This window comes from Spermophilus citellus (genome assembly GCF_964194105.1).
Source record: "Spermophilus citellus genome assembly, chromosome: 3".
In the NCBI taxonomy this organism is placed as follows: Eukaryota; Metazoa; Chordata; class Mammalia; order Rodentia; family Sciuridae; genus Spermophilus; species Spermophilus citellus.
Window position 1 is genome coordinate 117,184,541 of NC_138184.1, and position 13,067 is coordinate 117,197,607.

General features: G+C 42.8%; 1 protein-coding gene across 1 annotated transcript; it reads left to right on the plus strand.

Moving 5' to 3' along the window:
- Positions 1-764: 764 nt before the first annotated feature.
- On the plus strand, positions 765-2,125 carry LOC308643411 (testis-expressed protein 38-like; the record flags this gene model as incomplete). The annotated part of the gene is made up of 2 exons (XM_081283265.1): positions 765-780; positions 1,539-2,125. 2 exons carry the CDS (start codon positions 765-767, stop codon positions 2,123-2,125), a joined length of 603 nt encoding a protein of 200 aa, XP_081139391.1.
- Between the last annotated feature and the right edge of the window lie 10,942 nt (positions 2,126-13,067).

Consider the following 13,067-nt stretch of genomic DNA (forward strand, 5'->3'; position numbering starts at 1 on the left):
TATACAAACTTATAGTAAAACTTATAGTAAAACCAATTTGTTTCAAATTCATCCACTTCAGAGTTCTAGAAATTTGGAAATCAACTGAAAGGACTCTTTGTGTCAGAGTTGGGGAGTTGACCACCTGGGAGGATAAGGAGGTGTGGAAAACAGTATATGATGAATGGGGAGGGAGATGAAGCTGGAAACAGAAGCAGGATCCCATATGGGGGAGCTCCCATGGGACCTGATGATGCTCAAAAAACACTTGAAGAAACAAAAGAGAAATGGTAGGAGCAAAAGTAGGGCTCTTCTGAGCCCTTTTGTTCCCTGACAACTAGGTAAGACACTTCTTGAGGGTAAGGATGTCCAATGCTCACTGTCCTCCCTGCCCCACTCCCCACTGAAAAATGGCTCCCTAACAACTGCAGACAAAAATAGAAGTTCCTGAGGGTGTAAGGGCCTTTCCTGGGGGCTGCCCTGTGAGTTCACCACACAAAGTTGGGAACAGACAATTCAATGGTGGACCAGTCTTTCATGGAAAACAACATGCTCATGAGATGTCACATGATGGAGTCCCTTATTCCATCAACTGCCAACCACTCTACAAGCACCAGCCCAAGAATTCCTGATGCTCAGAACCTGGTGACCTCATCTTTAGAGAACAATGGGACTGGGCCTTCTGGGGACTCCCATTGGTGGGCAGAGTAGTGGGTGAGTTCACTCTTTCCAGAGCCATAGTCCTGGTAACCAGAGTGAAACTTACAGATTCACAAAAGGAGGACATGGGCCTTCCAGGCAGTAAGTAAACCCAGACCTTTGAGTGTGGGGGACAAACTTTCAGGGAAGACCCTTTGAATGAATGGGGGTGGTGGCTGCCTGAATGGAGTGCTATTTAATTAAGAGACAGACTCCTCTAGGAAACTAAGGACTCCTCGAAGGCAGAGACCATGTTCTGCCCAAGCAGAAAAGATACACTTGAGGTCCTTGCCCTTAGTGAGGCTTCTGGGTCTGAGTGACTGTATGGGTCCTGGACTGGGAGCCTGTTAGAGTCTGTAAACAAGTCTGGATGGCGCTTGGCATTTTGCCAGAGGGAGTGGTTTGTGAAGTAACGCCAGGGAGCCATTAAGTGTGGAGATTTCTTATTGGTTGACTGCTGCATCTAGTTTATGTTAATTAAGATAAGCTGTGTGGAATGTATAAATACCTCTGTTGTCCTACAATAAACGGCTCCCACTCCTGCTGTATCAATGTACACAAGTTCTTCATCACCCCCTGGTTATTTTGCTGCAGCCAGACTGCGGCAGGAGCCAGAAGGCCTGACTTGAGTCTGGGCAGATCATGGCCCCTCGACACCTAGTGTTCCTTATCTGTAAAAGGCTAATGGGGTCGCTTACATGCCCTGCAAATATAGCTTTGACTGAATGAGGAAATTATTAGGCATGTCTTTGAGAAAGGTGGGAGGGAATGAGAGGATGAATGAGCCAATGAGATACAGTTCAGGTCCCAAGCTAGAGCTGTCAGTCAGCTTGCCTCTTTTCTTTTTTTTACTGCCTCAGAGTGGGTGCCCTGGTACTTTGGATTGTTGGGGCTCTGCACCGTGATAACTGTTGGCTGCATCCTCTTACTGCACTGGAGGAAGAACCTGCGGAGGAGGCAGCGTGCCCAGCAGTGGGTGGAGGTGATGAGAGCTGCCACCTTCAGTTACAGCCCACTGCTGTACTGGGTCAACAAACTACGCAGACATGGCATGACGGCCACCATCAGAATAGACCCTCCCCGGCCTGTTGCCTGTACGGATATTGAACTCCAGATTCCGGTTCTTCCATCGGATCCACTCCCCCATGAAGACATGCGTCACACCTTCAGAGGTGGAAGCCCCAAGGAGGAAGCCGCTGTTCCCCTCCAACCTGCTCTGGTGGTTTCACAGGAGCCCTCACCTAAGGGGATGCCAGAGCGCCAGACCCCATCGCCCTTCCCGATTGTCTTTGCAGAGATCCCCTCTTTCCCTCCCCTCCGCACCCTGAACTTTCCTCCCATGCTGTCCCACTCTGCCTCCTACCCCTTTCTCGAGGCTCCTGAAAGGCAGGTCCACTACTATTCCCTTCCTGCACTGGCCCAAGGGGTGAACTGCCCCAATATGTAGACTTTGACTACAGGGTTGAAGCCTCCTCTCACTGAAAGGAAGAGCTTCAGGGGCCAGGTATTAGAAAAAGGAGTCAAAGACTGTGATCCTGATACACAGGTCATAACCTTTATAGATGTTACATAGTAAAGTTTTGTTTTAAAAGTCATAGTCATTTGCGTCTCATTTGCCAGTAGGAAGGCAATGTCCTTCCCCTGTGTGATGGTGCACAAGTCTCACCAATACAATGAGAACTGGAGGCTGGCTCTGAAGAGACACATTGAGCCAATACTTGTGGATGAGCTCAATTCCCTCCATCAAGTATTCAATGTGTTCAAGACCCTGGGCTAGGTCCCCAAAGGCACTGCTCTTCTGCAGGATGGGAAGTAAAATTGCCACAAGAGTAACAGTTGCCAATGGCACAGGGCTACGGCAGTCCACAGTGGCTATGCCACTGGCCAAGCAAGTCATCATGAGGTCAGTGAACCACACCACACTATGTGCTGACTGGGTGATATCTATGATGTGTCGATTCTTAGCTGGTTGTTTCTCTACATTATTTCTAACAGAACAAGACTGCAAAGTGATTATTATGATTTTTCTTTTACTGATGAGGAGACAGGTTCCAAGGGCATATGCCATTTCTTTTTTGATGTTATTTTTGCTGAGTCTCTTCTCCCATGTACATCTGTCTGGCATTACAGGTCCTGGTCTTTCCACCCCATGGTACCCTTCCTTAATCATATCTTCTTAAAACATCCTTGGTGAATGAATGCTTCACTGTGTGTAGAGTGTCATCAGCTTGGCCTACAGATTTGCTTACTGGAAGGGCACCTAATATTATATGCAGTAACACATCCAAAGAGTGTATCCTAAGATATCCATGGCTGCACAAAATTGAGTCCCCTGTCATTCTACTACATGAGAATATTAATAATTTTTATACTTTCTGGATAAGGTCCAAAAAGGAGACACAAAGATAACTATGAGATATTTGCCCCAGTTTAAAGATAAGAAAGCCTGATTCTGTCCCACAAATTTGTCCCATTTACTCTGAAAATGAGCAAACCACTTAACCATATTTCATCTAAACTTTAAATGTACATGGCCCTGAGAGAAGTGCCTGTTTTTGCCTATTTTGTGGTGTATGGTGTGTGTGATTGTGATTTTCAGAAGTTAGTAAACATGTAGCTAATGTTTTCTTTTTTTCCCCCATGTCTGGTCTCAAGGGCTTACATCCAGCAATGCGAAGAAAGCCTGAGTCCTATCTCTATGACCTCTGGCAATATATTTTAAGCCATTTTCTTTTATTTTTTTAAAGTTAAGTGGAACCATTTCTTCCTTGTGTAAACATGATCTTATGCTGTTTCTCAAAATACAAAACAGGACTAAGCAGATCTTCTCTGGAGAACAGGGGCAGAGGTTCACTTCTCCCTCACCTTGCCCCCTCTTCACCTTGCCCCCTTCAACCCTGCAGATATCTAAAGCCCACGACCTATAGTCTTCACTTCTTCTCACCCAATAATACTCTAATTCTGAAGGTAGATTCTAGAACACTAATTTGTGTCAATGATCAGTTAGACCCTGCTTTCAAAGGAGGATAGAATCCATAAACACAAATCAAAGATTTTCTTTCTCTTAAGAACCAGGGGAGTGGGGGGAATCTTTGTAACACACAGTGACAGAAAACAAAAATGTTTTATTCAGATAAGTTAAAATGGCTGTCACTAATATGAAATGAAGCTCAATCTGAGTTATAAAAACCTTGAATTCACCCCCTATACTGAACCAAAATTGCTTACATGCTACCAAAATAGCTCCACTAGAACAAAAGTAGATTTGCATTACCTCATATGAGAATACAAGTTAGGTTAGGTTCATATAACAAAAAATACATGCTCTATAAAATCTCAGGATACCCAAATGTGTTCTGGTTTGGGTATGAAAGAAACCAAATCTACTTGGTGTTGGTAAGCAAGCCAAGGAGATGCATAGCAAACAAAAAGCTGTCAATAAAAAGTGCTTGACAGGACATTGACCCCATGGGAGTCAAAATTCTCCACTGTGATCAGCAGGGCCAGCACAGGAGGTTGGAGGGGTTATGTGTAGCAATGCAAAGAAAGGAAACTGCAGTAGAATGCAACACAGCCAGCAGCAGAGGAAGGGTGTCCACTCCTCAGCTTTGTTGTCTCAGACCCATTCCTGGGTACTAGGAAAGTTACAGCATCTTGAAGCCAGGCACTCTATTCCTCTGGGAATTCTACAAGATCTGTTGCCTCTCTTAATAATAGAGAGGCTCTTTAAGTAAACATTATGATGCCAGTATATGTGTGTGTGTGTGTGTGTGTGTGTGTTTATATATATATATATGTATATATATATATATATATATATATATATACATAAATCTTTATATATATATAAATAAACATAAATCTTTATATATATAAAAGGGTCAGGAAGCAAGCAGTGCTTTGGGAAACTGAAGAAAGAAGATTAGGAGCTGCCACACAGAATAGCTAAAGGATTGCAAATGAAAGCCAAACTCAGATCACTACCCAATCTTTCTCAGAGAGCTGAGGATATGGCAGGTGAGGCTTGACTACAGCTCAACACACACTAGGCTCAGTAAGTGAGGACCCTATACAGATATAAATCCCACATTAACACTAAGTAATTGGTTTCTGGGGGTTGTAAGCTAATATTCTAGTCTAGAACAAAGGAAGTTGAGATAATGACCTGTGTCTGCAAGACATGGTAGTTTCTCAGGCAGGATGACAAGGGATCACAGGCCTGAGCACAGAATGGGTGCATGTGGCAATGACCCAGCGATTCTATTCCTAGACATATATTGGGGGAATAAAACATATCTACAAAACCCTAAACAATAATATTCACAGCAGTATAATTCCTAAAATTCCAAATGTGGAAACAATAACCAACACATGAATGGATAAATAAAATGGGTTGTGTCCATACAATGGAATATTACTCAGTCAAAAAAGAAATGTATTGCTACATGCTACAACATGAACAGACAAGGATAACATTACACTACAAGAAGCACACACAAGGCCACATATTATGATTTTGTTCCTAGGAAACATCCCCAAACCAGCATCACTCCTAAAAGACACTCCAGTCCCATTAGTCATCACTCTCACTCTCTTCTACTCTCAGCCCCCAGTAACCACTAATCTACCTTTCATCTCTATGGATTTTCCCATTTTGAACAGTTCTTATAAATTATATAAGATGTGGCACTTTTTGTCACAGTATGGAAACAAAAGAGTGGCTCCATATTTGCTGAACTAGTGGAGAAGCAGTATAGAAAGAAAGAATTTATGATCTAAAAAAGGTCACACAATTTTAGAGGTAGGAGAAAATTTGAATGTCATCTAGTCCACATATCTAATTTTCTAGGTGAGAAAATCTAGATCCCCCAAAATCCTGGGCTGACCCAGGGATAGTCAGACATAGAGTGACAGAAGTGAGAATTAAAACACAAAGGGTTTAGTTTACAATGTAGGAGTTTTTGTAGACTGATTCTCCAAAATAAAATCCTCTTTTTCTTTCACTTCATCTAATATGATGCAGTGATCAGTACCTCCTTAGGTGTAGGGCTTGCTACTTGCTTGTATCTAAACATGGTTGGGTCTATTTCTCGAGTTTTAGGCCAAACTTGTTTCAAGAAAAAGACCTAAATTATTTTCTCAATATAACCAGGCGCCTTTCAACCTCTAGTATTTGGTTTCTACCATTGTTTCTCCCTTTGAGCATGTGTTTTGTGGACATTTCCTACTAAAGTACAAGCTCTCTTAATTTTGAAAGCTCACAAGCTGGCAGCCCCAGGAAGTATGACTCTAGAGCTCACCCATTCTCAGAGAATAGCTCTGACATGTATTGTATCCCCTTGTTCTGATTCATTACCTAAAAACTAAAAAGATATTTCACAACTATGGACTTTAGGAACAGAACTCTAAAATGTCTTTTGCTTATATATTTGTTTACATACTGGATACACAAAAATGTGAATCTCCACAGGGCATCCATATCATTCACTCTTGTTTGATATGTTTTCTCTGTGACGAGGAGTGATGATCTTTTTGAGAATAAAGATTTCTGTGATCCTTTGAGGGAAAAAATTGACTCCAGCCTTACCTCTTGATCTCCACCTCACTCTATTTTATAATAAAAAATAAAGATTAAAAAAAATTCTCTCTCTCTCTCTCTCTCTCTCACTCTCTCTTTAAAAAAAAAAGTGAAAAAACAAAAACGATACATCATTTTATTAACTGACTAGTAGTGATCAGCAGGATAAAGGAAGTTTAACCTTTGTTTCTAAAGTCCCTTAGTATACTGCAAATTAAATATGCAACTGCTGACCTCACTATATTAGATGTAGTGAAGCAATGAATTTGCTATATCATCAACATATTCACATCAAAATATATACCGAAGAGTTGCAAAGGAAAACTGTCGCGTCTACCCGCCAGCAGGAATGACGACAACAACAGGATTCTTCTTTAACACGCTTTATTGGGAGCATCCATTAGGTATAGATGAGAGGAAAGACCCCGAGCCCGAAAAAACCACCCCTTATATACTTCAACTGCAGCCCTGCTCGTACACCATTGGACAAAGAGCGCATAGCAACACAGCAGCAGCCAATAGAATGATAGACCCAGCACTTGCACACAAGGCAAGAGACACCCAGTTCCAGCTTGTGCAAAACAACAAGCACTTCTTGAAAACAGTTTGTTCCAGGAGCTGGACAATTGATACATTCCATTCTAGGGAGTGGCTGAAAACAAAGAACTGGGTCTCAGCCCAAGAATTAGGCTCACGCCCACACAAGGCAGCACAGCAAAATAGCTCACCACAGAAAACAAAGTTAATCTATTAGTTTATCAACTATAAGAAAATGACTACGATGTGCAACTGAAGTCTTCCTCGTACAAAAATGCAAACATGTTTCACTTTCAGTAAGATGGACAGGAGAAAAACATATTTAGTTTATGTGTTGTAGAAAAGATACCAATTTTAAAAAAAGTATAATATAATAGTTGAAAAGATCAGTAGAATAAAGAGAAGAGAACAGAGGGAAGGAGTAGGAGAAGGAAAAAGGAAGTACTGGGGACTAAATTAGAACAAATTACATTCCACACTTTTATGACTATGTCAAAATGAATCCTAATGTTGGGTATAACCAAATAGAACCAAATAAAAAGAAAAAACAGAGAAAGCCTAATACTGAGAAAGCAGTTTCAGGTGCCATTAGATTCAAATGGAGCAGTATAAATAGACTCTCAAATAATGTTGATCTATATGTTGACATCTTGAATTAAACAATATGTCTAACCCATGAAGCAATGTGGTTAGACATTCTAAACTGTAGCAGGAACCTGACTTCCTTTATTCCTCTCCCCATCTCACTCTCATTTCTGCCCAACTTTATTAAGAATTAGGGCCTATCATCTTAGTCAAGGACAACCTGGGTTCCAAGGTCACAATAAGGTCACAAGGTAGAGGGAGTACATTTTGTAGAGCAGGAATAGTGAGATTATAAATAGAATTGGACTAAGGAAACTGCTTTCTCATGGTGTTTCTCATGCTGGAAAGGTTGGGCCCTGCCTTGGTCATGGGAGGTTTGGTAAAATATGGTTTGAGAACAACTGCATAACCTCTGAAATGACACCACTTAAGAGATAACTTTGTGCTGAAAGCAGAAATGAAGAGGCTGAAATATTAATCACAAAATTGTTAGCAAGAAAATCTAAAATATGTTTATATTAGTTTGTTTCATAGTTGAAATAGAAATAAAATTAAGCAAACAACAACAACAAAAATCTTCTACATTTGTGAGTCAGTCCCTGGACTTAAGCAGCAGGCAGAGAAACTGGGGGAAGCAGGAGGGAGGAGAAGAAATAAAGCCCTTACTAGCTGTTGGCATAATTCATAGTAAATTCTGAGTTAAGAGAAAAAAGGTCACTCCATTAATGAGCTCCAAGAAGCCTCCCTGGGGGAGGGATGGTGCTGTCAGCTGCCTGTTCCTGCTTAGAGCTCTGCCCAGATGTATGTTCAGGATGAGCACACAACCCAGGTTTCCTGAGACAGTACTGTTGATGTCTCCTATTCAGGCACAATTACAAACAATCAATATCCAATTTCACTCTCCAAAGTGTCATGATTTAAATTATAGGGTCCCTCAATGAAAGGGTGACTGAGTTTCTAGCAGGGATTTTGCTGCTTTACCTGTAAATTAGGTCACGAACCTCTCCCAATCCACTACTGACCTGGGGTTACACAATGTGCAAATTCCTGCATGTCCCCATGTAGACAGAGTATGGAAGAAGCAGCAAATATCATGGTGAAGGCACAGACTGGAGCCAGACTCTCAGGGTTTACAGCTCTAACCCCTTATACTTAAAAGCAGTGAAACTTGGGACTAGTTATTTAACATCTCCCATTTGAAACAAGGATGAGGATGAAAGTAAGTGCCAGAAAGGATTAATGAGTTAACATTTGTAAAGTGCTTAGAACAGTGCCTGGCACCAGGTAATCATTCTATGAATATTTACCAAATAAAAATAAGTATGCAGTTTTGTCTAAGAGGGAAATAATTTTATACAAAGAAATGGTGATGCAAGGCAGAAAGGCTCTTTTCAAAACTTTTTAGATCCCCTCCCTATTCAGATACCCCTCACTGACATAAAAACCCCATGCTTTATCTGGGGTTGTTGCTCAATGGCAGAGTGCTTGCCTAGTATCTGTGAGGCACTGGGTTCGATTCTCAGCACCATATATCAATAAATAAAATAAAGGAATATTGACACTAAAAAAAAATAATAAACAAAACAAAACAAAACAAAAAAACATGCTTGATCCTGGATGAAGACAGCTGGCGACAGGGTTACAGGGTTCCAGAGGGTGGAAATAGAACACTCACTGCCACAAGGCCTCCCTTATTACCTTATGATCAACTACACACTAAATTTCTACATTGAAATTGGCTCAAATAGAACAAAGAAACAAAGACAAATGTCCCAGGTTGTAGCTAGCAGTCAGAAAGAAGCCTGAAGCCAACAAATACCTCTCTCAATTATTTTAAAACACTCAACATGAAGAGTACCCTTTGCTCCCCAAACACTCCATAATCGCACATTTATGTATGTGATTCAGGACTTCAAAAGCATCAAAAGTATGCCAATAAAACACATTTAGAGCAATCAATTTAAGATGAGAAATCACAGATATAAGTCTCACATATAAAATTCCATGTGATAAACTATAAAGAAATCTCCTTAATTCCTCCACCATACATTAGGTACCCAGGATAATCACTGCATGCAAATAGGGTACCCCACACCATCCCACAAACAAAAAAAATTACTAGTTGTATATCTGTATGTCCGGATATACAACTCTATGAAAGCATCCTCTTAGTCATTTAGGTTTTAGTTTTATGTCATGGTTCTGCTTTTAATGATGTTTCAACCTTCAGAAAGATTAGAACTCCTGATTAAGATGATAAATTCCTACACAACAAAACAGCTGTTTGGAAAGAACCAAGTCTCCAAGGCTCTTTAGGATACACACAGACACAAAACCACAGAGAAAAAAAGGCCTGGGAGACAAGGGTGGCACAAATGCAGAGGAAAGGGAAGGCTAGTTAATTATATTAAGCAGCGATTAAAAACAAAAAGGATTACAAATGTAGACACCCATGCATTAAGGTACACACATGTTTGTTTTGTTTGTTTTTATGTAAATAGCGGTCTCTGATTCATTTCTCTGTTGTTCTCTATGTTGAGTCACCAAGGGGATGTGATTCCTAAGGTTTTAAAATTCTAAACTAACGGAAAGATTTGGAGCAGGGAGGCATTCCACAAAAAACATTAAATACTAAACGAAAGAGATATTTCAAACAAAAACAGGAAGTCTGCTATGGTAGAGCCTGGAGCAAGGAAAAACTTTTCCATCAACCTTCTTTTCCAGAGAACTAAGACTTGCCCTCTAACATTTTCTAACAATTTCTTTTTAATACACGGAAAAAACAAAGTCGTCATTTCCAGTATCACTCAACTATTAAGGGAGAGTTTTTACAACTGTCTAAACTAGGACATTAAAAAAAGTATGTTAATCATTTCTCATTTACATTGACTTCATTAATGTAACACAGATTTCTTTCCAAATAAACAGGCTCAGTAGGGAGTTAAGTCCTAATTCAGATCCTCCACACTGGAATTCCACCATGGCCCATTTTAAAGAACCCGCTTTAGCTAGAAGGGGGTGGCCCCTGTCACAGGATGCAACTTTTCAGGCAGGAGGAGCCGCAGTCCCCACGAGGGTTGTGGTCACTGGGCGCCGCTTCCACCCTCTAGCAGTTCAACAAGTTCCCTAGGCTTCTGATCAGCACCCACCACCCGAGCTCTCGGTGGAATTTTCTTGTCACACCTGAAGACTCTGCGCTTCACTTTCAAAAGCACTGATGTTTCTTCCTGCTGCTCATCTCGGCTATTTTCTCTGGCATTTGCGTGACATTTCTCACCACTTCCCTTCCGCCTACTAGCAACTCTCCCCCTCTCCCGCCCCAGTCGTCCCACCACAACCCCGAACCGCTTCGCGTCCCGGACTCTCCGCGCCTGCGCTGCTCTGCTCGCGGGGACCCCCGCCCCCCCAACTCCCACCGATCTCCGGCCCTCCGCAGCAGGGAGGGTGGGCAGACAGGGCACAAAGGTCACTCCCGAGTGCTGAAAACCGGAGCAAGAAGCGGAAGAAATAAGCTTTCCAAGAGGGGGCTGGGGATAGGGGACAAGGATAGAAGGAGGAGGACAGGGAGAAGCAGCGTAAGGGTCAGGAGAGCTTCCCTGTCACCGGGGTTCCTCCACCTTCCCGCACCCGGACATATGCAGGTCCGTGGGGCTGTAGTTCTCGGCCGCTCGACAATTCGACTCCCCCAGGAAGTCTCCCGGGGTAGAGAAGCCTCGTAACTGCGTCCCCCCTTCTGTCCTAGCATTGTCCGCGCCACACCAGCGCTTCGGGAGGCGCCGGGATCGGCTCGGTCCCTACCTCCACCAGCAGCCCCAACAGCAGCGCCGCCACCCTAACGGGCAAGCGGCTCATGGCTCCTCCTTGTCCTCTCCGGGTGCGCCCGGCTGCCGGCTCGCAGGCGGGTCAGGGGCAAGTCCCCAGAGCGGTGGGCAGATGGGCTGACTCCAGCCGGGAGCCGGCGCGCGCAGGCTGGGCCAGCAGCAAGCTACCCCGGAGGTGGGACGCGCGGCGCAGATCTCGCAGCGCTCCGCCCCCGGCCGGCGCGCGCTCCCGACCTACCCGGATTCCTTTTCTTTCTGCACGCCCCCTCTCCGCCCCCTGGTTTCTACCTTCTTCTCTCCCTTCCTTTTCTGCCTACAGCAGGGTGGGGGGTCGAGCACCCCGCCCAAGTGTGATGGGGAGGACAAAGGGCAAGGAAGGTTGACTGTGGAATAAAGGCTCCCTGCACCTCACCTCTCACTTAGATGTTGATATTTTTCTTCCAGCATATCTTCCTGCCCTGACACCATTGACCCCACCTTGAAGTACCCCTCAAAGCCGTTGGATTTTTTCACAGCACAATTCAGTTGCCATTTATTTGTAAAGATATTCAATGAACATTTGTTGAGATTTGTAAGATGTATTAAATCCTGAGCTTACGGCAGATTGTGTAGAGGTGGACAAGAAAAACGCTCCTGTAGTCTAGAGGGAGAAACACTTAACTATCAGGGTGCTGAGTGTAGAGTACAGGATAATAGAAGAGCATAAAGGTCAAGGACTACCCATAACTAGCGATGGAAGGAGGAGGATTCATGGAAATAAATGGCACTTGAGGCAAATACCCTTTACCTCACTTTTCCAGTCTTCTGTGCACCACCAGACTGTCCCTATTAGAACTTAAAAGTGAGGCAGAAAAGAACTATACCACAAGGCTGCCAAGGGTCAGTCAGTATATTGTAGTGACTTGGTCTTAATTACAATTCTTTTTAGGGCAGAAGTAGGACTGAGGATGTACCCCAGTGGCAGCGCACAGTTTCCGCATGCACAAACCTCTGGGTTGGTTCCCCAGCACCACAGTTAAAAAAAAAAAAAAAATTAAGGTCAGAAATTAATTTGCAGAAAATAGCCAAAAGTGTGTTGTATGAAAGAGACCCAAGTGTTCCCATTTACCCCATGGCAATGTAAATGATCAGTGTCCTGTAAAAATTCAGTGTGCCTTGCTGGGGTTAGAACTTTAATTTTCTAATGTTTCATTCTCTTTCCAAGAATTTCCTTCCCCCAACTTTTCAACTGGCTATATACTAAGGAGACGGGTTTTCTTCTCTGAAGGAGTTTGCTATCCTACTGGTTTAACAGTGGTCCACTTTATGCTTGGACTGTAGCCCTTGCTGCTTTGCCACTGAAACTTATTTTTTTTAAAGGACATGTTTCTTTCTCCTCTCCTTGCTTGTCCCTAATCTCCCCTCCCCAATCTCATGGGAAATAGGATTACCTTTGTTCCTCATTTTGGGTGGATTTATCTGTCCTTGAATACATACCCACCATAAGAATAAAGTAATCCAGACTTTGGGTATGGTACCAGAAGATCTCAGAAATGACTATTACAACTCCAACACAGAACATGTGGAATGTAGCCTTTGAATCACTTCTTTAAAAGCCCCTGTTCCTACTGATGGGCAGAATCAGTCTCTAGGACAGGAGTCCCCTGTGTTTCTCCTTTGCCAGCAAAGCAATAAATCTTCTTTTTCTTTTTTTCCCAAAGCTGGCCATGTCTTCATTATTGGATTAGCATTGAGGACAAGGCCCGACCTTTCAGCAACACTGGTTCCTTCATTAATGGGTTAAGATGGAACTTTGACCTGTGTTCACCATGTGTTTATATGCATGTTATGTTTCTATTACATTTTGAATAATATACTAATACCTGATC